At 30.9% G+C, this 27,490-nt stretch overlaps 3 protein-coding genes and 1 long non-coding RNA gene across 6 annotated transcripts; 2 read left to right on the top strand and 2 right to left on the bottom strand.

Moving 5' to 3' along the window:
• Positions 1 to 38: 38 nt before the first annotated feature.
• Positions 39 to 3,723, top strand: LOC145973866 (LMBR1 domain-containing protein 2 homolog). Of its 2 annotated transcripts, none has more exons than XM_083103477.1 (10): positions 39 to 212; positions 325 to 662; positions 848 to 1,058; positions 1,151 to 1,327; positions 1,406 to 1,583; positions 1,662 to 1,843; positions 1,987 to 2,226; positions 2,300 to 2,501; positions 2,592 to 2,714; positions 2,792 to 3,723. In XM_083103477.1, the coding sequence occupies exons 1-10, from the start codon at positions 39 to 41 to the stop codon at positions 3,031 to 3,033; spliced, it is 2,067 nt and encodes a 688-aa protein (XP_082959603.1). In that variant the 3' UTR covers positions 3,034 to 3,723. The 2 variants fall into 2 exon arrangements, with proteins under 2 accessions (XP_082959603.1, XP_082959602.1); XM_083103476.1 differs by having other exon boundaries at positions 2,592 to 2,720.
• A 304-nt stretch (positions 3,724 to 4,027) lies between these two features.
• On the bottom strand, positions 4,028 to 15,436 carry LOC145973865 (glycogen debranching enzyme). The gene is made up of 25 exons (XM_083103475.1): positions 15,200 to 15,436; positions 14,365 to 14,497; positions 14,065 to 14,251; positions 13,783 to 13,993; positions 13,566 to 13,700; positions 13,241 to 13,459; positions 12,005 to 12,240; positions 11,700 to 11,912; positions 11,405 to 11,599; positions 11,170 to 11,299; positions 10,979 to 11,102; positions 10,455 to 10,720; positions 10,196 to 10,354; positions 9,907 to 10,115; positions 9,628 to 9,834; positions 9,305 to 9,537; positions 9,101 to 9,190; positions 8,837 to 9,014; positions 8,344 to 8,700; positions 8,103 to 8,250; positions 7,657 to 8,020; positions 7,361 to 7,569; positions 7,060 to 7,245; positions 6,697 to 6,933; positions 4,028 to 6,583 (listed from the first exon to the last, which is right to left on the bottom strand). Exons 1-25 carry the CDS (start codon positions 15,308 to 15,310, stop codon positions 6,518 to 6,520), a joined length of 4,803 nt encoding a protein of 1,600 aa, XP_082959601.1. The 5' UTR covers positions 15,311 to 15,436; the 3' UTR covers positions 4,028 to 6,517.
• A 321-nt stretch (positions 15,437 to 15,757) lies between these two features.
• Positions 15,758 to 17,465, bottom strand: LOC145973871 (uncharacterized). Its single transcript, XR_014439563.1, has 4 exons — positions 17,251 to 17,465; positions 17,029 to 17,187; positions 16,270 to 16,436; positions 15,758 to 16,157 (listed from the first exon to the last, which is right to left on the bottom strand). It is a non-coding gene; the product is annotated as an uncharacterized LOC145973871 (long non-coding RNA).
• LOC145973864 (proteasome adapter and scaffold protein ECM29) lies at positions 17,066 to 27,396 on the top strand. 2 transcript variants are annotated; one of them, XM_083103474.1, is made up of 29 exons: positions 17,066 to 17,081; positions 18,365 to 18,612; positions 18,692 to 18,810; positions 19,037 to 19,186; positions 19,266 to 19,544; positions 19,637 to 19,832; positions 19,902 to 19,987; positions 20,222 to 20,411; positions 20,495 to 20,640; positions 20,745 to 21,045; positions 21,123 to 21,309; positions 21,425 to 21,778; positions 21,857 to 22,032; positions 22,112 to 22,213; positions 22,298 to 22,504; positions 22,575 to 22,689; positions 22,777 to 22,960; positions 23,082 to 23,370; positions 23,509 to 23,745; positions 23,853 to 24,197; positions 24,278 to 24,434; positions 24,659 to 24,817; positions 24,900 to 25,031; positions 25,165 to 25,474; positions 25,578 to 25,761; positions 25,834 to 25,969; positions 26,054 to 26,263; positions 26,421 to 26,629; positions 27,263 to 27,396. In XM_083103474.1, exons 2-28 carry the CDS (start codon positions 18,499 to 18,501, stop codon positions 26,621 to 26,623), a joined length of 5,268 nt encoding a protein of 1,755 aa, XP_082959600.1. In that variant the 5' UTR covers positions 17,066 to 17,081; positions 18,365 to 18,498; the 3' UTR covers positions 26,624 to 26,629; positions 27,263 to 27,396. The 2 variants fall into 2 exon arrangements, with proteins under 2 accessions (XP_082959600.1, XP_082959599.1); XM_083103473.1 differs by lacking the exon at positions 17,066 to 17,081 and adding an exon at positions 17,492 to 17,747.
• Positions 27,397 to 27,490: the final 94 nt, after the last annotated feature.

Raw genomic sequence — 27,490 nt, 5'->3', positions numbered from 1 at the left:
TTCATTAGATATCACTATTGTGTGAGATAAAAAACAAGATGGTTCTTGGTGCATTTCTAACAGAGATAATAGTGGCATTTTTGCTGGCCGCAACTTTGCTTTTCAAATATGGAAATGTGTTTCGGCATCACATTATAGTCACTATCTCTGTATTGATAGCTTGGTACTTTTCTCTATTAATAATCTTCATACTACCTTTGGATGTCTCTTCGGTAATTATATAATTATTTATGTAATTCAGTATAGTATACACACATCTTGTTCAATATTTTTTTCAAACAATACAGCTTTTCTCTGAAACATAATGTAACATTTCATTTGCAGACTGTATTCAGGCAGTGTGTAGAGCAGAATATACACAACAATACTAAAAATACTGATAATACTACCTCTGCACCATTTGTCACATGTAAGGAACCCTGGCCAAATGTGCCAGATAATGTGTTTCCAAATCTGTGGAGGATAGTCTACTGGACATCTCAGTGCTTGACATGGCTGATGCTCCCATTGATGCAGTCTTATATAAAAGCAGGAGATTTCACCGTACGCGGAAAACTAAAGTCTGCTTTAATAGATAATGCTATATATTATGGCAGTTATTTGTTTATATGTGGCATACTTTTAATATACATTGCATTAAAGCCTGGTTTAGATCTTGATGGGTGAGTTTTACTGATTCATAACAAGTGTATTAAATGAGGAATATTTATGTGTAGATAAAGTTATATGTGTAAAATTTAAAACATTACTAATATATATATATATATATATATATATATATATATATATATATATGCTCTCTCAGTATACAAAATAAAAAATAAAAATTATATTTTTGCTGTTTTAGGCAAAAATTGAAAGCTATAGCATCATCAGCATCTAATACATGGGGCTTATTTTTATTGGTTTTGTTACTTGGATACGCTCTCGTAGAGGTACCTCGAGGATTGTGGAATGGAAGCAAACCTGGATATACTTTAAATTATAGCTATTTCAAAGTAGCAAAATTAAGCTTAGACAAATGCGAAGCGGAAGAAACAGTAGATGATATACTTGAGGTACACAATATAATATTATTTACAAAATGTATTTATATGTGAAAATTCTGCAAAGTTTCGTGTAATAAATTAAAAAAAAAAATGTATTTTAGTCATTACAAATTGCAACAATATCTATTGGGCCTGGTCACCCATTCCATTGTAACTTGGAAACAATTTTTCAAAAAATACCTGCAGAATTGAAGGATAGAATGAATAGAAGACAACTGCCAGATGATACTCCAACAGATAGTCCTACTGAAAAATCTTTAATTCGATTACATAGACAGGTTTATATTATAGCAAATATATGTTATAATATCATGATACATTTACATTTCTATATATTACTATTATTTTTATTTTAGACTATAAAAGCATTACAGACTTTACAACGTATAGAGACTCAATGGGGTATTTTAGTGGATAAGATTTTTAATTTGGAAGATGTAGCGAAAAATCAAGTGAGTCATGATAGAAGATTCAAATCGTCTTTTCCTATACATCGTTCGCTTCCGTTTCGTATTATTTATAATCCTGTTGTTGGTGAGTGTAATATCATTATTTTTTATAATTTTAATATTTGTAATTTTTGATTTTATGATTTTGCAATTTATATTTCAGAATGGTACTGGAAATGTATCGTGAAAGATTATGTTTTGAAGATAGCTGCCATTTGCGCCGGTTGTTTGTCAGTAGCTGTCGTATGGTCAGAAGTAACATTTTTCAACAAGTCTCCTGTATTGTCGTTATTTGCTCAGTTTCTAAATTTAGCAAAAAGAAACTATGATTATTTTACGATAGAGGTAAAAATTTATATATAATTTATTTTATGATAAAAACTTAATATTTCATATATATATATATATATATATATATATATATATATATATATATATATATATATATATATATATTACCATTTAACGTGTTTACATTCGATTTTTAGGTACTATCTACATTGATTATTGCATACCTTTGCTACTGCGCTTATTCTACTGTCTTAAAGATTCGAGTGTTGAATCTCTACTACTTGGCACCTCATCATCAAACAAACGAGTACAGTTTGATATTCAGCGGTATGATGCTGTGTCGCTTAACTCCGCCCATGTGTCTTAACTTCCTGGGACTTATTCATATGGATTCTCATATTATCAAGACTCATATTCTGGAAACACACTATACACAGGTAATGTTGTTTAAATAATTTGTAAATTTGTAGATTTTCTTTATGTATTGTATATTCTCTTTTCTCTTCTCAGGTGATGGGTCATATGGATGTCATTTCTATAATATCCGATGGATTTAATGTGTACTTTCCTATGGCAATTCTAGCATTCTGCTTAGCGACATACTTTAGTATAGGTAGTAGACTGCTTTCGATGCTAGGTTTTCAACAATTCCTCGACGATGATGAATTTACGACGGATCTCGTAGATGAAGGAAGAGAACTTATAAAAAGAGGTCAATAAATTAATAATAAGTCATTGATAATTTTCATAATTATATGCTTAATTTTTTATCACATAAAATGGCATTTTTTTATTACTCTAGAGAGACGCAAACGACAAAGAGCGGAGGATTCTGTATATAGACGACGTGAATTGCAAGAAAGATTCAATATTTCAGTGGGTTCAGGATCGCGTTACAGGACGTCCCGACAAAGCACAGATACTGGTATGTGTAAGTAGTACATATATAATATAAATTACACATCATGCAGATATGATTGTAATAATTAATTTTTTTTCTAGTACGGCCACTAAAACGGGATGAATCGATTGAATCAGCAAGAGCGGGTCTATTGCATGATTTCGATCCTGCGGATTATTATATCGGTATGACATTTGGGGGGGAGAGTTATGGTGCGAATAATCGTTACGATGGGGAAAATCAAGGTGATATTGATTCATACGAACCGAATAACACGAGGGCATTCTCCACGAATACAAGTCGCGTAGGTCCTCCACCCAGAGGATTGTTCGATGATATTTAAAGGATAGCAGTTTCGTAGATGCAGCTCAAGTGCAAGAATCATATGTAAATTGGCTTTTAGAGATTTACACGACATTTATACCAAGATGCAACGATTCGTTGCTACGATAAATCATGAAAATTATGAATTATATAGTAGCACAAGAATGAATCTTATTCAACGGGACGTAAAAATATTTAGAGATTTTACGTGCCTGTAACGTTTTGAATCCTAAATAGCAGCACGAATTAAAAAATAAAGTATCATAAAATATATTCATATAACTTACATGCATGAACAAAGAAATTAAATCAAGTGGATGCTGAAACGTTTTTTTCTTTTTTTTTTTACAAGAAATTGCAACAAATTATTACGGTTAATAGAATCTGAAAATGTGATGAATATATTCCGATTTAGTACCAACATGTATATTTATTGCGTTTATTAAAAAATAAATATATTTTTATCTTTCAATTATTTCTTTAAGGTCCGGTTGCACCAACGTTATTTTAGCTTTAAGCGAGATTTAAATATATGTCTATCTTTATCTTTCTTTCTAAATAAATAAAGACAGACATATATTTAAGTTTCGCTTAAAACTAAAATAATGTTGGTGCAACTGGGCCTAAGTTTTGTATAGTTTGATTTATGTCAAAGCTAATAAATAATTTATGTACAATATTTTTTAATTATTAAATTTTTTAAATTATATTTATTCGAAGTAATTATTCATTAATACCTCACTTTTCATGAATATAAATTTTTTTAATTGTATAGTTTATTTATCAATCTTTCTCTTGATACTACAATCTTAACATTTTCATAACTTGTCTCATGATTTATATAAAGATATGAGATAAACATATAATGACTTTTGCTTTAATTTTTATTTATATTTTATATTTTTTTGTATTCTATTTGCTATATTTATTTTAATTCTATCTATTTTAATTCATAATAAAAAGTTATTGTGAAACAGAGGATTATCAGAAATGGCATAAAGAGAAAAGTTGGCTGGATGACGATAGGAAAATTTAATAAGAACAAGTCAGTATATGTAACAATAACAAAACACATCAGTATAAAAATATGCGCCTTGAGTAAGTCAAATTTCAGCATTTTATATATTATAAACATGTTTCAATGAAGATAATAAAACTTAATGTCGGCTAGAATTTTTATCCTTTCATTACAGATTATTCTTTATTTATCATAGATTTCTTCATTTTTCACATTATATTTTTCTTACACATATCTTTAATATAATATATCCAAATATTATCTATAACTTTATCCATGAGATTTATCTTTACCTGAGAATTTCGAAAAGTATCTTAATACATCTAAATATCATTTCTTAACTTTTTTCCTTTTTCTCTCTTACACATATACTAAACTGTATAAACTTTTCTATTTACGTGTATAAATCTATTATATATCAATGAGTATCTCATAAATTAAAGGCTATTTCCCCTGCATTTCTAACGTAGCTACGATTAACTATAAAAATGATTAAACATTCGATATATCATTAACAATCAGATAACAAATAAAACGTCGATTTTTTTTTCAGACAAGATTAAAACGTCGATTTTTTTTCAAATTAATTTGAACACATGATTATTTTATAATTATAATAAAATTATATTTAAATTACTTGTGAAATCACAACACCGCTCTGCCTGTGGGTTTTGAAGATATGTAAAATATAATAAATTATAAACGATATAAAAATTTATATACGAGTTAAAATTTGTATAATGCACATCTGTCACCTATGATTCGATAGACACAAAGACAATTTATAGTTTTCATTTGCGCTCTCAATTTGCAAATTTAATCGTTAAAATAATTAATAATTTTTATACTACAAAATACATTTTTTTGTCATTAATGAATCGATAAATGATGTCAATTATATTTCATCGATTTAACAAATACATATAAAATATATATACATATATTTAACGATAAAATATAAATTATTTATTTTGCGTATAGCGACTTTGTTTAATCTGTAAATATTTTGCAATTACGTTTCAAGGCATAAATGTAACGTTAAATTAATGACAATAAATGTATCGTGTAGGCATTTAATGCAATGCAATGTGTGATTAAATTTCTTAGTTATCTCATAATTTCAATAAATTCATCAAACAACCGCGAGTAATAACTAGGTAAAATAAACAATGTAACATGTAATACTCGCGAGAATAACAAATGATAACGCGTAGGCAATTAACATTTTGATAATTTTTACGCGTTCCGAACGCAAAGCTCTGGTTTTAGTATTTTTTTTATGTCTGGAGCTTGCCAATTCCGACGTTAGCAATAATGGTTCCAACAACAATAAGCTTGATCTGTTCCCTCGATATTCGTTGTCCTTCGATTCATGCATTAGATAAATTGGCGAATCTTGTAAATCGTCGTTATTATAGTCGATGCATCTCATGCTTATCATAGTACTATTATCGCGATAAAATGTCATGGATGCGCAGCCGGCTTTTGATATTCTTACATAATAGTTATTCACATAGCGATGATATAGCTGAGTATTCACGATGACGTCGCGGCAAGAATAATTTAGAACGTAAATATTCGGCTTCAATAACGATTTCAAATCAAAGACGTCTCGGGGCCAACAGTGAGAGTAAAATATACCCGCGGCGTTAGTTTTTGTGTAATTATAGATCAGCATGCACTCTTGCAAATTTCGATCGTATTGTAAGCGGTGAATATTGTCGAGTAGATCCTTTTGCGAGTCGCGATATGCGAAGCACGAGACGTCATCGCGTTGACACAGAACCACCTCTATGGCGAACAATGATTCCTTTATGTAAATTAAACGATCGGTGTACACCGGACTGTATTTCATTCTCGCGCATTCCTTGCAAATTTCATGCCGTGGAAGGAATAGTGTATCTATGAAAGCTTTCGTTGTGCTGGGATTATACTTCTCATAGCAATCCTGAATGTCATATTTGTGCAAATTACTATATGGTTCTTTAATCGCTCTAATTTCTTCATAAGCGTTCGACGAAACTCCAATATTCGTTCCAGCTTCATTCTTTCCATCATCATTTCCCATCATTGCGTATTGTTGATTGTGATTCTTTGCTTTCCATTCACTCTCGGAACATATTTCGTTTCTTGCATCTGATGAAATCTCTGTCGAATTGCTGCTCGTGCAATGAAAGAAATTGTATATCGGGTTACCAAGATGTATGTCATCGCGTTTTCTATCAATCGATCTGTCTTCAGCTACGGCAGTATCATTTCTTGCAGATATGATATCAGCAATGGCTACAGTTTGTGCATCTCTTACGTCTATGTGCGTATCGATACGATATGCGTGTGTTTCCAATGTGCGCGGTGTCGCTATTGCTCCGGTGGGAAAGCGTACGTTTGTGTCATCCGCTTTGCTCAAAGTGCTATTATGTTTTAATTTTTCTGGTTTTAATTGCTCTAAGTGTAATTGGCGGTGGTGAACACACGCAAAATGATATCAGTTCTCAGATCTCATTTGGTCAGATCCTAATTCCCGTTTGATCTTTTGCAGGTCATAGAGAACCTGGATTCCGATAGATAAATATAAAAAATGGTAACGCGTCACAAATAATAACTCTAATAACATTTTTAATTAATAAAAAACATGGAAGATTATTTGCGCCGTGAAATACAAACCTCTATTATAACTGAGGCACTCCATGCTTGAGTGCGGCAGCTATCCTTACAATAACTTCCATCCTTGTTGGTAAGTTCGGGTAGGCCTCTCCAATGATTAGTAGACGCTTCAATAAAATGTCGTGAAATGATAGCTTCAGTCGACTCAATTGTACGCCGTAATTCGTCCTTTCCGCCGATTAAAGATGCAAAATGCAAACGTGCTCGCAGAAAAAATCCTATCGGCCAGAGCCATTCCTAAAAAAATATTAAATTAGAAGTATATATTTTACCCACAAGAGGAATAAATTTATCTTAACATTCATTTTTTTCAATCTTTATACATGTCTAAAGAAATATGCGATGATGATTGAGAATACTCACAGGTCCCTGATGATAATTCCATCCTTGCGCTACTTTAGTATCGGTACTATCGTTGGAGTTATCATAATAACCATTGTATGCCCAATCCGCAGGATCCAAAGTCTTCATTCCCAATGGACCTAATAATATCTCTTCCGCTTTCTTCAGTGCGGTCCAAGCATGATGAGGATTAAACAATTCTGGAGCCTATATAAATAAAAATTATAAATATAGTTATAGTTATTACTGAATTTTTTTATATGGAAAATACTATATTCCTCCTTTTATAGGGAGATTTGTCACAGAATATTGTAAAACTTACGACAACCATAGTGATAGGAAAATTGGGTCGCAACTGATAATCCGCCCATTCTTGTGTCGCTCCATAACTATCCTTGACTATACCTCGTCGATGAATCAAATCGGGTCTCAATTCATCCTGCGTCGGATTCTCGTTCACATAAAAGTATTTTTCGAAATTTGCTTGAATTTTATCGGCCCATTGCTTGTAACTCCAAGTTATTATTTTTCCTGCGTAGTTCATGTAATAGTTATAATCAAGTCATAATGCGTTATTGATTATACAATTACACGATTAGGTATTTTCGATATTATTACCGTCGCGACTTTTACGTTGAACGCTGCCATACGGGAAGAGATTTTGCTTATACAATTCGGCCAGAAAAGTGAGGACGCACTTGCTCAATCCGATCAACTCCACAGCAGAACCGTCTCTAGGAGTTGCCGGCTTGCCTTTGTTACCGGCTTTTTCGGAAGATCCCATTTTGTCCATCCAGGTGCCGCAATTGGCGTCGTTGCCGCCAAAAACAAAACCTGTGTCAGGGTGAACTCCGATTTGATTATTGAACCCGCGATCCGTCATATGCTCGTCGATTTGTCTGCCAGCGTTTCTTTCTCGAAAGCAAAGACCTTGAAAGTGTATCGTGAGAGCTTCTTGGATTACTTCGCATAATGGTTGATCCTGAAATCATTTTTACAACTCGTGCAATATACAATTTTAATTATTGCAGTTATAAAATAGTTACTTTTATATATCGACTTACATGTTGTCCCGCAGGTAAAACTGGCGAATCATCAGTCGGGAATAATCTCGAAACTTTGTCGGATAAGATATTCAAACCATCTGGAACTTCTTCAGTGTAACATTTTATGGTATAGAGCCACCACCATATTGCGTCACGACAATTGTATCTATTATAGAATGAAATCAAAAGATAAAGCTCGGATTAAAACTTGATATATTGTTTTAAAACAGTAATATGTTTTCTAAAGATATAATTATACCTTGCATTGCCTCCTTTATCGAGTAAATTTGGTATTAGGCCATGTCGCAAAGTTTCGGCAAATCCGAGAATTATAAATCTCGCTTCGACATGCCTGCCCGTTAGAAGTAACAATCCTCTCAAAGCAATGAAGGTATCTCTACCCCAATTTCTCATGTAGCCTGTCGTGAAATGTGGCAAGCCCGCTGACAATGTTAAACATATCTGCTTAGTTTCTCCGTCGTAGACTTTAGTCTTCGGCTTAGGCTCATTGAGATTCGGCGATAAATCTGGCAATTGTGATGATCTTATTACACCACCCATTTGTATCGAGACCAAACTCAATAACTTAATGAATGTGTTTCCATTTTTTATGAAGCTGAAATAATGTTTTAATTAATAGGAGATAATATAAAATATACGATTAATTCTTTCAATTTTTACACAAATAAAAAACGAAGAATTTATAAACTTATTTTAACGAGTCGGTCTAAAATATTTAAATCTATACTTACTCTGACATTAGATTGTAACAGTGATCTAAAAGATTTATATAAACATTCACGATTATAACATCAAAATAACTCGGCACCAAGTATCTCGGAATTAATTTGAATGGTTCCATCGTTTGTTCAAGCCATATGCCAAGAGGTTTAGTACCATCATCTTCTTTCAGACGTTGCCACATATAATCTGTCAATTTTCCAAACAATTTTCAGCGCTCATTCTTATTATTACTACGTAGAGTTATTTATCGGAAATAGATTTTATTGTATTACCTATCAACCAGTTACCCTGTCTAAGATTGGCGCATAAAGGATGTCCTAGATCATTATTCGGACGAATATCAGCCAGTAAGGATATAATGCCTGAATTTGAAAACATTTTTAGACAATATGAATAATATGAATGATATATTAAAATTATATAAATCTTAAAATTATAAAAAAAATATAAAGTAAAAATCTATAGATTCATAATACCTTGCAATCCAGCATATTTCAAAGACCCGTATCCCGGTATATTGTATACCCCAAATCTACCACACGTTTCTTCTCGTTCCTCCTGATCGCATCTATATAAAATTTTATTCAAATCTGAGAAATCCATATGAGAGATTATATTATGTAACTCAGATTTCTCGTTTGAAATAATCTGTGAAATAGTATTTTGAAGCTTTATTAAAGCAGGTTTTATATTTGCGTGGAGCGCCACTCTGAAATTAAATTCGTATAGTAGTTAGTATAGTAGATTATAGTAGCTTTATCGCTAGACTCAATATATTTTAGAAGAGAAAATTTTGTACCGTATAGCTATAACAGAACCAGGTTGGAAGTTTACGAAATTGAGTTGGGTGTTCTTAGGATCGCCGGAATCGACCTTCTCGATTATTGTAGAGTCGCAACATTGTATGTGCTGTTTAAGGGTTAAGGTATATTCGGATAATCCGTTTATGAAATTTTCATTTTTCGTATATTTTTCTGGTGAGGAGAAAGGTGATTTCCCATTTTTTCTGTGTATAAAATAATATTTATATAGAGATTATTAAATTTTTTCAGATTTGTTCTTAAAATTTGCTCCTTACTTGGCATCTATATGCGAAAGTGATGCTTCCAAAATAATTTCTTCCACTATACCCTCCACTATCAAAGGTCTTACGTGTCTTCTCAAGTCATGAGCGTTCGAATCAGGATGCTTAAATGCTGTGAATGCAACCAGAACTACATTCTCGTGACTAGTCGGCGAATGTCTTGTTACAGCTACTATATCACTGTCCATTTGATCTACAAAAACCTATAAAAATAAATTTATTATTAGTAGCCAAATATATTAAGCCTTTGCTACATACATACATCAATGCAAATAATTTATACCTGTGAAAATTTTTCTTGGCCGAGCATATAATGTAGATCGTTTAATGCTTTTTTGACTTCAATTATGCCGGTTTTTGAATTAATAAATTTAGTATTATTCATCAGATCATCATTATCCAGCCAGCTTGTGTATTGTCTTTCTTCATCTACTACATGTATCTGAAGAAAATAGAATCTTGTCACAAATCTTTTATAATATAAATGAACAAAATTTTATGATAAAAATTTACAAACATTTAAATATATTCTATCAACTTACGTGATGGGGCACTAATTCATCGTAACCGCGATTACTGCCACTGGCACAGCATGCCATTGATACAAGCGCAGCGCTTGGAAGTAAATCAAAAACACTTCGTTTCTCCACTGGATTGGGGTTGTCGTGAGTTACATCCAGGAACAGAGCGTGTGCTATACTTGGTACCAACGGCCGTTTTCGTGACTGCAGAAATGCTCCAACTGGTTCTCCTCCATAACGATATACCAATCTTCCTTCTTCGTGGCTATCCCATGCTGACATAGCTTCTACAATATAAAGTTTTTAATGTATCTTTTAATCTTATGACATTTATGTATTTAGTATATAATTATTTTATAAAAATATAAAAACAATTTAGAAAGATTAGTATTTCAATATGAAGAAAGATTGCAGATATTTTTGTTTTCATTCTAAAGAATAGCCTGTTTACGATACTGTGGAGTGCATTTAAGATGTAGAATAAATTAAATTTAGTAATTTTTGTAAAATAAATTCAATTATATTATAGAAATAAAAATAATAACCTCTAATTAAAGAAGTAATACCAAGACGATTTACAAAGATGTTGTCTTTTTGATCAGAATTGGTGAACAATTCCGCAGCAACATAGAGATTTGGACGGATTCGTCGTGCAGCATCAAGCAGATACTGCAAAGAAAATCGTGTTATTTAGAAAATATTCTAATATCAAAGTTACAATAGAATCGCAACATACTTCAGCAATGGGGATCGGTGTGGAATGACAATTGTCCAATCGAACACCATCGAATATCTGCGCTGTTTGTTCTACGTAAGCCGTCATATGTTGCCATAAGAATGGACAATCCTCGGGTTTCTCCCCGTATCTATAATAATTACATTAATTGTATAACGCAAATTGTAAATTATATATTAAAGCTTTTAATAACGATATCGGAAACTGGAAGAATATTTAACACATTTACTTTTACCTAAGTTTCACACTATCTCCCCAAGCAATAAGTTCTCTTCGAATGTACACATTAGAATCAGGTTCTGCAAAGTTCTTGAAAGGGTCGCCATTCATGACCCAACCATTGTGAGCCATAAGATAACATCCATTATCTGAATACATTATATTTTCTCTTTCTTCCAAAGATGCAGGTGCTCCATAATTAGTGAAGTATCTATGGAATATAAATTTATTATATCAAGAATATATGTGATTTTATAAAACTATATTATTTAGATATATGTATATAAGTAAAATTATATATATATATATACCTAGGAACAAGAGGGTTCTTTACGCTAATTTCCTTAATTTTTGGCCCATCACATTGTACTCTGAAGTATCTTATACCAGCAATAGTATTTTCAACAGCAGCATTTAAATGATTTTGTACATTGTTGCTAATAGCTTCATTGAGTTCTTGTAATTTATTCTTCAAGTCTTCTGCGCACCGTTTCAAACGAGTCTCCTCGTCAAAACAATCAGCTCTATGTAAAATAAAAGAATCGCATAAATACTTGCGAGTATATAATCAATTATTTCGCCATATTACCTCTTGCATATTTTTTGTATATTTTACCTGTATGTATTATACTTTTTCAAAGCAAGTTGCATGTTTATAGTTGATTTCAATCTGCGGAAACTGGGATCTTGAATTATTGAAATATTTTCAGCAATCGTATTATTCACATCTTGTGGCATTTCATTGCGCGCCAAGTTCAAGAATTCCATTATAATTTCGTTGATATCGACGATGTACATCTCGTATATCTTTGCAAGCGGCAAGAAATATGTGTGAAGAGCATGACGAATCGCCTGAAAACAAAGTGCATGTAAAAAATAAAACAAAACTAATTAAATAAAAAACGATAAAAAATGAAAAATCAATTATATTGTAGTGACGATATACAGGGTGGGCCATTTTAATCTATGCACCCAAATTTCTTTGTACCTAAGACAGATACGGAAAAATGATTCAGACAAAAGTTTTATGGTTTCGAGGGGGCCATAAGATGGTATCATTGGTTTGACCTTGAAGAGTTATTTGAAGGTCACATGAAGGTCACCTTTAATTTCTTAAATGGAACCTACTATTTGTCATTGCATATTCTTGTAGCTTATCTCGAGAGCTTTCCAAAACACTATAATTAAGTACCTTTTTGTTAAGTACTTTTTGAGTTATGAGGCTTGAAATAATTTCTTAATTTTACATAAACCGTAAAATATCTTGTAAAATATTCATTTTTCGATTATCTTACCTTAATACTTTTATGTACAAAATAATGAGAGGAATCAATTGGTGTAAAGAAAACACATAGTTGTTTTTAAGAAAAAATATGGAATTGTTAATTGCAAATTACATATTTTTTCTTAAAAACAACTATGTGTTTTCTTTACACCAATTGATTCCTCTCATTATTTTGTACATAAAAGTATTAAGGTAAGATAATCGAAAAATGAATATTTTACAAGATATTTTACGGTTTATGTAAAATTAAGAAATTATTTCAAGCCTCATAACTCAAAAAGTACTTAACAAAAAAGTACTTAATTATAGTGTTTTGGAAAGCTCTCGAGATAAGCTACAAGAATGTGCAATGACAAATAGTAGGTTCCATTTAAGAAATTAAAGGTGACCTTCATGTGACTTTCAAATAACTCTTCAAGGTCAAACCAATGATACCATCTTATGGCCCCCTCGAAACCATAAAACTTTTGTCTGAATCATTTTTCCGTATCTGTCTTAGGTACAAAGAAATTTGGGTGCATAGATTAAAATGGCCCACCCTGTATATTGATATAATTTGTAACTTACATTCAAGTGATCTTCAGTCTCGACTACGGTAGGAATACCTTTAAATTCCCATTCTCCAGCAGCCACTTGCATTGTTAATTCAAATAACGTTGCATCCAAAATATATGCCGGACGTAAATGAGGACTATTAATGCAGTTGTATGTGCATTCTGGATGAGAAACTAGAAACGGACTCTCGTTTGCAGTATGATTCAGAACAATATCACATATGCTTAACACCTGTAATGTGTAAGATAATTAAAAAGAATACATTTAAATATTAAATATTAAAGGAATACATGTTTCATTCCATTCTTGATAAAGATATTCTTGAAGATAATAATACCTTCCATTCAGTTCGCATTTTGTTTACAAATCGCTCGATATCATGGTAAGTAATTATCTGATTGTTTTCATTAAAAACAGGATTAAGTTTTATTTGATTTTTCAAACTATACGATGATTTAGAATTTCCCAATTCCTAAAATGTTAATGAGTTTGATTTATTACAAACATTTTATTTTTTTTATACATTATGCTGTTTAACATCCTGCTAACATTACCTGTATTGGCGTAAAATGAATCATATTATATCCAGAATTTCGTGTTACTAATAATTTATCTTCCCATGTAGAAAAAGGCCCTAAACACTTTGCCAAAACTGTTTGAACTTGAATGCAATCCAATGGTAGTTTTTCCCCATGTTCACCTATTTTCAATTCAGGATCCACCAACAGATACCCAGATGCAACAGGTTTAATATGCCCCTCAACTCTGCAAAGTAGATATATCTCATTATTGAAAAATGAAATTGCTTATGTATAAATAGCTCTGTTAATACTTACTGATCACTGACATAGTAGTGGAATGAACCTGGCAAAGTTAAATATATACTCGCTGATTCATCAACCCATTGCAATTGATAGTAAGTATGCCTTTCAAATTTTTTGTCACTCGATAACGGATGATTTATAAAAATATCAAGTCTTTTTCCAAGAAGGGAAGCCCCAAGTCTAAATTCAATTTTCGATCCTATTTCAAAAATATTATTTAAAATAATATATTATAATTAATAACAGAGAGAAACATTGAAATATAATTGAAAAATATATAAAGCTTTAAGAGAAAAGTAAAATCTCTAAAACCTTTCTTCAATCTGTATAATATCCCATCCAGATGTTCCCCATTGTTCACAGTTAAGATTCTTATCTGTTCATGATTTTCAGTTGTAGGCTGTGATGATAGATCGTGTTGTTGCATATCTTTAGTATTTATTGTCTATAATTGTGAAAAAAATTTTTATTAGATACAAAGAGAAAATGTCACTTTTATCTTATCTTCATCAGATTGTAGTACAATTCTTACATAATCAAATATCTTGCTAGTAATTATTGTATAATTTATTAGTTTATGATATATTTATAATAGATATAATAAATTTTGTTTCCTTCCAAACTATTTTTTAAATATGAGAGAAATTTGGAAAATACATATTCAATGTAAAAATATAATTAAATGATTTGATAATGTAGAACTTATACAAGGAAAGTTTAAGAAAATAATAGTTTTTACCAAAAACACGATTCGCCAAAGAGAGATCTTTTGAGAGATACTTGTATCTCAAACGTCGAAAACGGATATGTACTTAACAGATAGAATATAAGCCTTAATATATAAGTTATTGGCATAAAGCAGTTAGCAAGCGTGCATAATATTACATTACAATGTTCTGCTATGCGAGCATATATAAAAGCTGTAGCTCTTCTCTTACTCTACATATACTAGAATTACAATACCATAGTAATGTGACAACTGCTTCCTGCCATAAGACTTGCTTCTGTTAATTCTAATAAATCTAGGTAAGTACAGACCATCCATCACTCTGGCATTAAACAATGTATCGCTAGAATTTCTTGCTAAGAATATGTCTAGTTTCACATTTTACATATTATTTAAATATATATTTGCTATAGAACTTACATTATTCATTTTTACAAATTTCCATTTACGGATATATCGTAGAAAATATCTATAAATCCTTAAGAGCATTCTTCTTAAATTGTAAAGAAAACGTCTTATTCTCGAAGCCATTGTCAAAGGGAGTAAGATATAAATTTAATTGCACTTAATTAATTGATATAAAAAATTTATTAAGAAAATATCGCAGTATTTGCCTTCATTTTATTAAATATGAGTTAAATCCTTTATGCGTGCTACCTATAACAGATACATATAGTAAGAACTAGTATAGATGTTGTACGTAGTTATTAAGTATAAACTATGAAATATACCTGTAATATACAACAAATAGTTTAAAATTACTTATTAAAAAAAAATTAATAAAATTAATTATAATAAAATTGGTAGATTTAATTATCTTATATAGATATAGAAAGTTAAGAGATATTATATTATCATAAATAGTTATACATATGAATATGAGTAATGGATTAATAATCTTTATTAACACATTTTAGTTTATACAAATGACATATGATATATATTTGTAGATATATATTTTGTAAAAGACAGACATTAACATAATTATGCAACATATATCACTGTTTTATGTATCACGCATATCGTCTATACATAAAGACAATATATAAATTCATTTATGTGACAAAAATTAGTAATTATATGATTCAAGTATAATAAAAAATGTCAACAAGCTATATAATTTTACATAAATGCAATTAAACATAAATATAGTATTATAAAGAAATATACGTAAGACACAAAAATACAATATATAAAATATATAATGTAACAGTAATAATAATGAGACTATTAATGATTAGTATATAAAATATAAATTATCGTTCGTACATACACAGAAAGAGAAATAAGTAACACATATCACGAGTACAAGTATCGACATTAAAAGACAATCCGACAAACATTTTCACAAGACACATTAAGCGAATCTCAGTCACAACTGTAATTAAAATTTGATTAATATATAAATACATGCGATACGTAAGAGAAACGATATCCGACAAATTTATTGAAGAATTACACATTGTGTACGTTATTTGAAAATTTCCTACCTATATAAATGTTGGTGATAGAGATGTAAAACGATCGCGTAGCACATTCGTTCTCATTCGAAAGATCGGTAGGAAAAGCTCAGCGCGCACAAGTTGACCTCTAATTTATTAAGGACGGAGCTGTGAAGGTCAACAAACACGCATGGCCGGGTTGATATGACGGTAATCTGTTAGCGGATTTTAAATTACGAATACTCTTTTAAGATATAACATGCGTAAATTTCCACATCATGCGCAATTAATTGTGATGTAACTTCTTAAAGAGAATATTGCAAAGATAATCGCACTCTTCTAAATGACTGACATGACAGGACATATGATTCCCTTGGCTTTTTTAGGGCATTTTTTTATTACGGATTTTCGTACGAAATAAAAAGCGCACTTTTGGTTTGAAGAAAATTTCACAGATGCGTTCAAAAATTTATTTATCGGGTAAAGCAGCCTTTGATCGACCAATTAGGACAAAAATTCTTTCCCATTGGGCATTCAAACGATACTCTCCTGACAAGTAAAATTTTCGAACGCGACCAAAGAGAATCTAATTTTGGCGGGAAATTTTGAAGTTAATTGTCATGGAAAAATAGATAAGTTATCAATCTTTATATAAAAAAAAAAATAATAAATAAAAAATTAAACAATGTATTAAATTTTAAAATACAATTTTGACAATTTTCGTTACGTGTGGAAAAATCTATCTTGTGTATATTAAATGAAGAATCGATTGGGAATTAATAATAGTAATTATTTTTTTGAACTCACGCAGATAATTCTTTTCGATCAAGCTTTCTGAAGAGAATCGTAACCCGCGTCATGTAAGATTGCGCATAAATTGATTTTTTATCGCTTTTGCAAGCAACTAGCGACAGAATTTCTAACCTCAACGTGATATTTCCTCAGCGCGAATAAATCCGATCGTAACTCATAATAAAATATTTTTCATATATAATATTTATACATATATCTATCTGAATTAATACGTACATTTCGATAAAACTGACGAAAATTGTATCCTTTCCAGAGTTCGTATCTAAACAATAATAAATGTTATCTATTGGAAATGTTGCAATTTCAATGGTTTCATATATTTTTCAACGTTCTTTACTATATTTATATTTTTTCCTTTATATAAAAATTTTCATAAAAATCTTAAATATATATCGCATGTCAATAACTGTATCGATGTGCGCTGTTTCTTTCCTAACCTCACTCACATTGACATTTAGCGCCCTCACGTAAAACGACGGGAGTCTCAGCGAGGGGTGCGATACATATGTAACGTGCGTTATTACGCTGATCGACACGCGTGATTACGTCGGCGATTAAAACGCACTTTTAACAATTTAAACGGTAGAGCTTCGAGTCCAAGCCGCTAATTACGAGCGATATCACGAATTAATTATCATTATCTTTGTCATTCGAACAGCGCGTTCGCTGTCTCTTTACAGTCCTTTTCAAAATGGCAGCTACGGACGAGCTGAGTAAGTATTCCTCGGGAAAAATATTCGATTACGTCGCGAAACATCGTCCCGATGCTCATAATCGGATCGTAAATTACACGTCGCGCTAGCCGTCAATCCTGACACGAATGACGACGAGCGCGAGAACGAATATTTGTCCGTAAAGTGCTCGAGGGACAATTTCGATTGTCATGCTGCACTTTGATAAAAAAACGGCTCCGCAAAATGTAACTTTTTTTGGTAAAATCGTGCGTGGATTTTTATCTTGTTCGATATTTTCCTTCCTTTCTCTCCGTATATCTTCGTCACGTGCTCGCAACTGTCAAATCTCAATATCCACGTTTACATCCGATTGATTAACTTTGATTCAACAGTTCGTGTGACAGCGTTTTTCGTGATGTATAACTTTATATATTTCGATGGCTTTGTTACATTGTTGAAATAATAACGCGGATCGATAGATCTATGTATGCATATATATATTTTCTATATTTCTTTTGACATCTCTCTTTGTCTTTATAGATGCATAGAACAAATTGACATATATTGCATAATTGAAAATCTTACTATTTGTTTTTTACGATTATGCTAATAAAAGAATTTGGATACTATACAGTATTAATTTTTGTTTTATTTAGCTTTGCTCGAGCGAGTATTCCTTCGCTTGGGCTCTGCAGAGACAGATGAGCAGTTACAGGCATCAGTCTGTAAATTTTTGCCTCCTGTATTGCTCAAGTTATCTAGCGGACAGGAAGGTGTTAGAAAAAAGGTGATGGAATTGTTGATTCATATAAACAAGAGAATAAAGAGCAGGCCTCAAGTACAACTACCTGTTGAGGCATTACTCCTGCAGTATCAAGATCCATCTGCTAGTTCATTTGTGATTGTATGTTGGATATATGCTGATTGTTATACTCTACAAGATTGGAAAAAAGAACACATAATATGTATTTATATAATTGCAGAACTTTACAATAATATATATAAAGTTAGGATATCCTCGAATGGAAATGAACAAACAAGCAGAATTAGTTCCAAGTGTATTAAATGCTATTGAAGGAAAACCATTGTCCCATCAAGATAGGTATGCTTATTAAAGAAGAAATCTCCTAGTTATAAATTATATTGATTTTTATAAAGGAATTTTGATACAATTTATATTTTGCTTGTTATATATATTTACATTAAATTATTAAAATTAATATATTTTAAATTAATTTTAATTTTAAATTAAATGTTGCATGTATCAATATGTTATAGTATATGTTATTATGTATAATATATTAATATGTTATGTGGTGATGTTACAGTTTAATGCTGATCATAATGCCAGCATTGGGACACATTAATATACCAACAGATCCCGATAAACGAGCATCTCTTTTAGGCTTACAAGATAAACCTTATGTCGCTAAGCAACTTATAAACTTTATGCTCGATATATTATTGCTACCATATGGGTAAGATATATTTTTTGTATTATTTTTAAACAATCATTTATACTTATTAATTGTGTGTATATGTATGATGTATTATTAGGTCTGTGGGACAAACAGAAAATCAACAGTCAGGTCAAGCTATTGATTTGTCTCAGTTTACTGTGCCACCAGGTTTAAGTGATTATGCATTCAAAAGAGTAATAGGTGAAAACCCACCAACAGCAGAGCAGCTTGAACAAATAAAGTTGGGCATTGTTAAGTTTCTTGCTGGTGGATTTTTTCCAGATGCAGATATTCTGATACACTTGATTGTAGCAGCAGCAGATACTAGATTTAGCATTGCAAATATGGCGGATCTAGAACTAAAAAAAATTGTCGGGTGTGTGTACAAAAACTGTCAGAATATGTTTATCAGCTTTGAGCATATCATAGATTAAAGATCTGTAATTTGTAGCATGATTCTCTGTTTAGGACATTGGATTGGTCTTCGATGCAATTAGCAGCTCCACTATATACATTATTTTTGGGTACTGATGCGTTAGCTACACAAAAGGAGGTAAAACCCGAGATGAAGCGACATGCTGCGAGCACTCGAATTCGTCTCAAGCTTTTACAGTATCTTTGTCGTGTAACTAAGGCGGGTTTCATTATACCACCATGTATACAGGTAACATTTAATGGCATGTGAAAAATATATACTTTATTATGTGACATAAAAAAACAATTTTTTTTTCAGGTTGTTTTTGATTCACTTTATGGAAAGAATACAAATGCAAAGTTGAAATCATTGGCACTGCAATTTACATCAAATATCGTTCAACAGTAAGTTTTACAATTTAGTCTTTAATATATTTTTCTTTATTTTATTGTCTTTTATTTACTGTGGGAAAAATTGATAAATTTTTAATTTTATTCTTTAAATTATTTTATTGGAAAACGGATTACATTTATTTGTGCAACATGTAATGTATTATTAACTGTGTTTTATATTATTTACATAGCAATATATTATAGCTTGTTTATATGATAAATTGTATTCAATTTTAAATTTTTAAGCTGCAGTCTTGTACCGTTAGCTCGCGTTGCTGGAGTAATTTTGAATGGTATGATAAAATTGCTCTCTGAGGGTGATGATGGACATAAATCAATGGCATACACAGTTATTGGACAACTTGGTCAAAGAATACCATCTTTAATAAACAAAGATTTGAGTTTATTACACAATTTGTTCGACACTCTTGTATCTGTAAGTATTCAATTTTATATAGATTACATAATGACATATTGTGGAAAGAAACATTATATATGAATATATTGCTGATATTCAAGACGGATGGCGAATTACGACGGACAGTAAGAGATGCATTAATTTGCGTAACATCTGCGTTCATACTGAACAAAGAGGATGAAAGCAATATAGCTCTAATGAACGCTCTATTATCGGTTCACATTGAATCACCAGAATCTAGTGTAAGGCATGTATCGAATGCAAATTATTACAGATTGTATTTACATTATATTAATTTCAGTAAATTCAATATTTTTAATTATATGTTTGTCACTGTTATCTTGCAAACAGATTTGTGGCAATGCATTACGCTGCAACTGTGTTTCCACCTGATGACGCTCCGTCTCGATACCTTTTATTGTTAGCATGTGGTGATAACAAACACGAGATAAGTACAGAAGCTATGAAAGCGTTATATGGTGTCGTGCACAAAAATGAGGACGATCAACAGATTAATAACAAAATATTGTTGCCCGAATTTGTGAAATTAGTGAGTTATATTTACTCGAAAATGCAATCGAGAATGCCCGCGAATAGCGGCAGAAATACGGACAAGCAAGTTCTCCCATACAGTGTTACCACATTTTCTGAAGTAAGTTTTTTAAACAGATTACTATCCATAAATGAGGCGACAATATTTTTCTATTAATTAAATTTATATTTTTACAGATTATTACTTACTTTCGCGTTTGTCTCGCCAGAAGTGCTAATATTCCCGCGCGAAATGAACCACTGCAACATCCTTGCGAACATACTCCATTGATTGGGCGATACTTGGAGAAATTGTACAAGGATCAACCAGAAATATTAAATCATTATCTTGATATGATTTTGCTCCTAAGTCATTCTTCTGCAGGTGAGAAATAATTAGACATCACATACACAATTATAATTACACAAAACATATATTGTACTTCAAACATAATATATTACAACAAAATTTCAAGTTAAATGTGATTATTTTGTTATAGATCAAATTTCTTTAAATGCATTATTGGAAGTACTTGGGTCTGTTCCTCATTATATAGTAAAATCCTATGAAAAAGAATTGCCTTGGCTTCGGTCTTTACTCACTTCTACTAAGCAAGATGTGCGACAACTAGCTGCAAAAATATACGCTGCTATCACTGGCTATTTTCCAAATAATGAATTTGAAAAGCATGTTTCAAACATCATGGATATTATGAATAAAAAGAATTTGGAAGCACAACATGGCGCATTAATGGCACTGACTTACATGATGGAAAGAAACTTATTGCAACAGCGAAATGAAAATAAAGATTTATGTAATTGGAAAACTTATAATGATATTGTGAAAGCAATATGTACGTATTAAATATTAAATTATATATTTAATATATTACATACTTGTTTTATATATATTTGAGATATTCTTGTCATAGGTACAAATCTTCGCGATAACACGACGCTATTAATGGATGCTGCTATTCACGCCATTGGCGTCTTAGGAAGAACATATTCTTTGCCCTTGCCAATGGAAGGGAAAAATGATTTGAATAAGAAAGCGATAGTAGAAAGTCTCTTTTCTGCATTATCCAATGCCAAGTTGAATACTAAGGTTTGTCTTCTAAATACAAATAAATACATATAATTATTTAATATTTATAATGCTATATAAGAATTTATTCTTTCCTTAGATGAAAGAGAAAGCTGCCCTTTCACTAGGATATTTGTGTGTTGGTGAATGTTTTCCGCATACCACGGAGATCGCTAACAAAATCATAGCAACAGTCAAAGAGGTACATATCCTCAATCAAATTTGACCAATATTTATTACATTTAATAAAATACAATATAAAATAAATTTGATGTTTAACACACAGACGAAGGATATTGAAATCCATTTAATTCTGGGGGAAGCTTTAGTTTGTTGCGTTCAAGCGCAAGCTTCATCAGAAGCAAGAAATGCCTGGACGACTTTACCCGCCGAACATGTTGTTCCATACAGTAAGGAAAGCGATGAATTATTAATTCATGTATTGGGCGAATTACTTAATGTATATCAAGTGCCTCATCCAAATTTGCGACAGGTATCTATATTACATATTTTAGAGGGATAAAGTAATTTTTCTTGTATTAATAGCATGATGTTTTTTAAAGGCAGTATGTGTGTGGCTATTTGCACTTTTAAAACACAACATTCAACGAGAATGTATTAAAGAAAGATTGTCCACTATTCACCATGCGTTTATAGATTTTCTTTCAGATGACAGTGGTAAATAAATATAAACTATTGTATTATATTCCGTTTTATTATTATTATTTTTTTTAAAGAAATATAATTTTTTCATTCATCTTATAGATATAGTGCAAGATGTTGCTTCAAAAGGCCTTAGTTTAGTACATATTAACAGCAAACAAGAAGAGCGTGATGCTTTAGTATCTAATATATTAGATCAGTTTACACAGGGTCGTAGGACAGTGCAACAAGTTACCGCTGATACAAAATTGTTTGAGGAAGGTCAATTGGGGAAAAATCCATCTGGGTAAGATTAAAATTATATAACATATTTTCATGTTGTTTTAAGATTAAAATATTTGTTTTATAATAAGGATATTAAATACAAAAGGAAGGATATTAAATACAAAAATAATATAATCTTTTAGTGGCAATTTGTCAACGTATCGAGAAATCTGTTCCCTCGCGACAGAATTGCAAAAACCCGAGCTCGTATATTATTTTATGCATTTGGCAAATCATAATGCAATATGGACATCCAAGAAGGGAGCGGCATTTGGTTTCGCAGCGATCGCTAGTATCGCGAAAGATGAACTCAATAAATATCTACCAAGTATTATACCGCGATTGTATAGATATCAGTTCGATCCTACGCCTAAGATACAACAGAGTATGACCAGCATTTGGCGAGCTGTCGTTCCTTCAACATCGAAAGCTGTTAGTAACATATTATATATATATATATATATATATATATATATATATATATATATATATATCTGTCAATAATGTATAATACTTACGTATAATGGAATAAGCATAAAGATGTTTTTTTTTTTATACATCACCATATAGATTGAACAGTATCATAAAGAAATATTGACTGATGTAACTGATAATCTAACCAATAATGAGTGGAGGGTACGTATCAGTTGTTGTAATGCTCTCGCAGATCTTTTAAGGACAGCAAATGTTCAACTCAATTTCGCTGAGTGTGGTCCGGAACTGTGGAAGAAACTATTTCGCGTAATGGACGATATTCACGAAGGCACACGATTAGCCGCGACAAACACTGCTAAGATATTTAGTAAGGTATGTCGCGAGTTTTTTTTTTTAATAATAGTGATCTATACGTAATTATATGATTTATATCTTTTGTGAAAGATACTTATATTTTTAATTTTACACACATTTTACAGGTTTGCATACGTCATTGCGATTTCTCGCATGGTAATGCGGGTAAAGAAGTTATTCAAGCGATATTGCCCGTGCTGCTTGATATTGGGATTATTCATACCGTGGACACGGTGAGATCCATTTCATTGCAAACGGTGTCTCAACTCGTATCCACGGCAGGTGTTTTATTAAAACCGTCGCTGATCAATTTAATACCTTCATTATTGGAAACGATTGGTGAATCGGAGAATCCTAAGCTTTCATATTTAAGTAATGTGTGCGGTGCGACAACGGAAACGCAGGAAGCTGTCGATAATCTCAGAGCCAATATTGCCAAGGGCCATTATGCGTCAGATACAATAACAAAAGTATTCTATTTGATTCATTTAGAAACTCTATTTCTTGGAGACAAATTTGATAGAATTTGAATATTTATTTTCTTTCACAGTGTATCCAATATATCGATGCAGATGTACTGAAGGATTTAATGCCAAAAGTAATAGATTTAATCAAATGCAGTATAGGATTTGGAACAAAAATTGCTTGCTCGCATTTTGTAATTCTTCTCAGTACACATCTGAAGTTAGAATTGCAGCCATATAGCGGTTAGTAAATATATTTTAATTTCAAGAACACAAAATACAAAATATTCTTATTATATCTTAATTTGAATTTAATCCAATTTATATATATTACATATTTATATATATATTATATATTTAAACTATTATCACTTAAGATATAATACTTACATAGTACTTTAATATATATTTTATACAATTTTTATATAATTTTTATTTAATTAATCATTTATATCATTTTCATCTAGCTAAAATTCTATCTGCCTTACTTAATGGTTTAATTGATCGTAATGCTGCTGTGAGAAAAAATAATGCAATTTGCATTGGCCATATAGTTGGCTCGGCTAAAGATTCTAGTCTGGATAAATTATTTAATACTCTAAATACATGGTATTTAGAACGTGAAGGTACATCCAAATTCTAACTATATTCTTTATTTTGAGTAGTTATATTTGGTTTCATAAAATAAAAAAAAATTATAAATTTCAGATGATGCAATAAGATTAGCAATTGGACAAACTTTGCAATCCATAAACAATTATAATCAAGAGAAATTAAAAAATTATCATAAGATAGTGATTCCTCTTACATTCTTTGCAATGCATGCAGAGAAGGTACCAGGTTTGTATTCCAGTTATAATTATAATTTATAACTTATTATTTATGTATGTAATAGTTATTAAATATGTAAATGTTATGATTTATTATTTATAAATATGTTTCGTATTTTTTTATATGTACTGCTATTTATTAGGGAATGAAAACACTATTGAATTATGGAATGATCTTTGGAACGAAATAACTCCCGGGACCGAAGCGGGAATCATGCATAATCTACAAGCAATAACCGATATTTTACATACAACTCTTAAATCGGCGTCATGGACTACAAAAGTGCAAGCTGCAAATGCGGTTCATACCGTTGCCTTAAAGTCAGGTCATAATATCGATATAGAAGCCAGAAATACTTTATTAAAAATACTGACGGACGGTCTACGTGGCAGAACGTGGGATGGAAAAGAGCGTTTATTAAACGCTCTCGCAATGTTAGCGTGCAATAGCAAGTACGTATGTGTATAAGATATTCTTATTTTAAACTTTATAATTATATATAGATACGTTAAATTGTGTGTGTGTATATTTGTCAAATGTATATGATAATTACAGAGAAGTTTTAAACACGGATACTGCACTGCTAGATACAATTGTGTTAACACTATATAGAGAAAGTAAAAAAGAAAATGTTGAGTATCGTCGAAGTGCTTTACAAGCATTTGCTATGGTATTACATGAACTTGATATTGATAGATTTACAGAGACATATGAAATTGTACAGGAAATTTTGATTAAGGTGAGTTGTATCAAATATTATAAAGAAATAGCTATAAATATACATGCTATATATATGTGCTTTATATATTAGATATCTGATAAAAATAATGATGACGAAGAAGATACTGCGGAAGAAAGTAGAAAGAAAAAGGAAAATAATATAAAATTGCAAGAAACAGTTTATGAAGTACTCGGGAAAGCATGGCCCTCTACCAAAGAAACACAAGGTTAGATATTTTAGCAATTTTGTGTAATTTAATTAAAAGTAGAAATATATATCCATAGCTGTTTTGGATATTTTTTGTTTGCAGACAAATATTGCATAGAATTTGTAACTCACTGTCAAAAAGTACTGCCAAATAGTACGAGATCTGTGCAAGTCACCATTTTGATGGCATTAAATCTCTTTGTGGATAGACTTGTCATATTAAAAATAAATAAAACAGAAATATCATCAAAAGATAAAAAATTATTAGATGAGATAAGTGATAGTTTTAATAAAATATTATCATATTGTATAAGTAAGTATATGCATTATAAATCATTAAAAAAATATAATTAAATATATGTAAATTATGTAAGTTATTCTATAATCGATAATGTGTCATATATGCTATAGTAAAATTTTTTTGGAATACCTTTAGATTTGTATGATGGAAATGCATTTTCTTTTTATAGATATTTCAAAGTTCACCAGAATTAGAAAAGAAGCATTGAATATAGTTCTTTCATTAGGGAGAAAGATGCGTGAGACTAATAATGACGAACAGCTTGACAAGATGACCCGCGTTTTGAAAGAATTCTTGCCCGATTTAGCAAAGGATAATCAACCAGAAATACGGACCAGAGTTGTTGATATTAAGGAAATGCTTAAAATTTAACTAGCCGTGCGTACCTTCAAAGTATATCCTGAATCGAATTTACGTATTCGCTCATGTCGCATATTGTCGTACAGTTGTTGGAGCGATAATAACAAGCAAAAATTCTGATAGCTACGGTTGCGTGTTTATTTAAATATGTTAATGTAGATGTGCCTAATATAGTGTTATATCGCTTAATAAGATGTAATTTAAAACTCTTGTTCATAATATTTTTCATTCACGCCCATATATTATACCTCAGTAATGATCAAAGAATGTTACAAAGTTATCGTTTAAATATTTAATTTTTATGAAGATTTTTATTTGACATTGTTTCTACTTATATGTCGTATTGTATATATATATATATAGAATTATATATATAGACTTAAGAATTAATCTCAAGATGTTGCGATTTGAGTTTTATAAATATTCAGTCATTATTTGTAATTTAACATTTTTTTCTAAACTTTATTGAGATTTTAAAGATTTTTCTCAAAAATGACCGCGCGAAACTTAATTCCAAGATTATTTCAACCTCCAACCTCCAACTGCACGAAAAAAACACTTATAATCATAGCATGTATCTTTTTTTTTACAAAAATCTTAAATTCTTGATATGACTATGGCCTATTAAAATCGAAATTTCTTTTATTGCAGCAATACACTAATAAGAAAAAGGCCTTCCCTTTTTCAACATAAACAATTTTTATAAGTTGTGTTCACGGGATTAATTCAAACTGTTGTCTGAAATGCTCAAAAAGATTTGAAATAAAAAATAATAGAAGATAAAATTTTATTTAAAATCATAATAAAATAGATTTTAATCTGTAAAAGAAGAATCTATCGTATATTTTGTAAGATATGCAGAGAAATGGTAGAGTGAAG

This window comes from Camponotus vicinus, unplaced genomic scaffold (assembly GCF_025532165.1).
Source record: "Camponotus vicinus isolate PSW18456_S1 unplaced genomic scaffold, iyCamVici1.0 SCAF_6, whole genome shotgun sequence".
Classification (NCBI taxonomy): Eukaryota; Metazoa; Arthropoda; class Insecta; order Hymenoptera; family Formicidae; genus Camponotus; species Camponotus vicinus.
This window is presented reverse-complemented; position numbering and strand designations above follow the sequence as displayed.

What these genes read in the sequence shown, in the direction of transcription:
- LOC145973866 (XM_083103476.1), top strand. Translation starts at nt 39, where the DNA reads ATGGTTCTTGGTGCATTTCTAACAGAGATAATAGTGGCATTTTTGCTG. An exon ending in CAGTAGATGATATACTTGAG is followed by an intron (nt 1,059 to 1,150) that starts GTACACAATATA and finishes AATGTATTTTAG; the next exon opens with TCATTACAAATTGCAACAAT. An exon ending in ATGATTATTTTACGATAGAG is followed by an intron (nt 1,844 to 1,986) that starts GTAAAAATTTAT and finishes TTCGATTTTTAG; the next exon opens with GTACTATCTACATTGATTAT.
- LOC145973865 (XM_083103475.1), bottom strand. Translation starts at nt 15,310, where the DNA reads ATGGCTTCGAGAATAAGACGTTTTCTTTACAATTTAAGAAGAATGCTC. An exon ending in AATTTGTAAAAATGAATAAT is followed by an intron (nt 14,498 to 15,199) that starts GTAAGTTCTATA and finishes TCACAATTATAG; the next exon opens with ACAATAAATACTAAAGATAT. An exon ending in ACAGGGTAACTGGTTGATAG is followed by an intron (nt 9,015 to 9,100) that starts GTAATACAATAA and finishes GAAAATTGACAG; the next exon opens with ATTATATGTGGCAACGTCTG.
- LOC145973864 (XM_083103473.1), top strand. Translation starts at nt 17,726, where the DNA reads ATGGCAGCTACGGACGAGCTGA. An exon ending in GGCAGCTACGGACGAGCTGA is followed by an intron (nt 17,748 to 18,364) that starts GTAAGTATTCCT and finishes TGTTTTATTTAG; the next exon opens with CTTTGCTCGAGCGAGTATTC. An exon ending in TACAGGAAATTTTGATTAAG is followed by an intron (nt 25,762 to 25,833) that starts GTGAGTTGTATC and finishes TTTATATATTAG; the next exon opens with ATATCTGATAAAAATAATGA.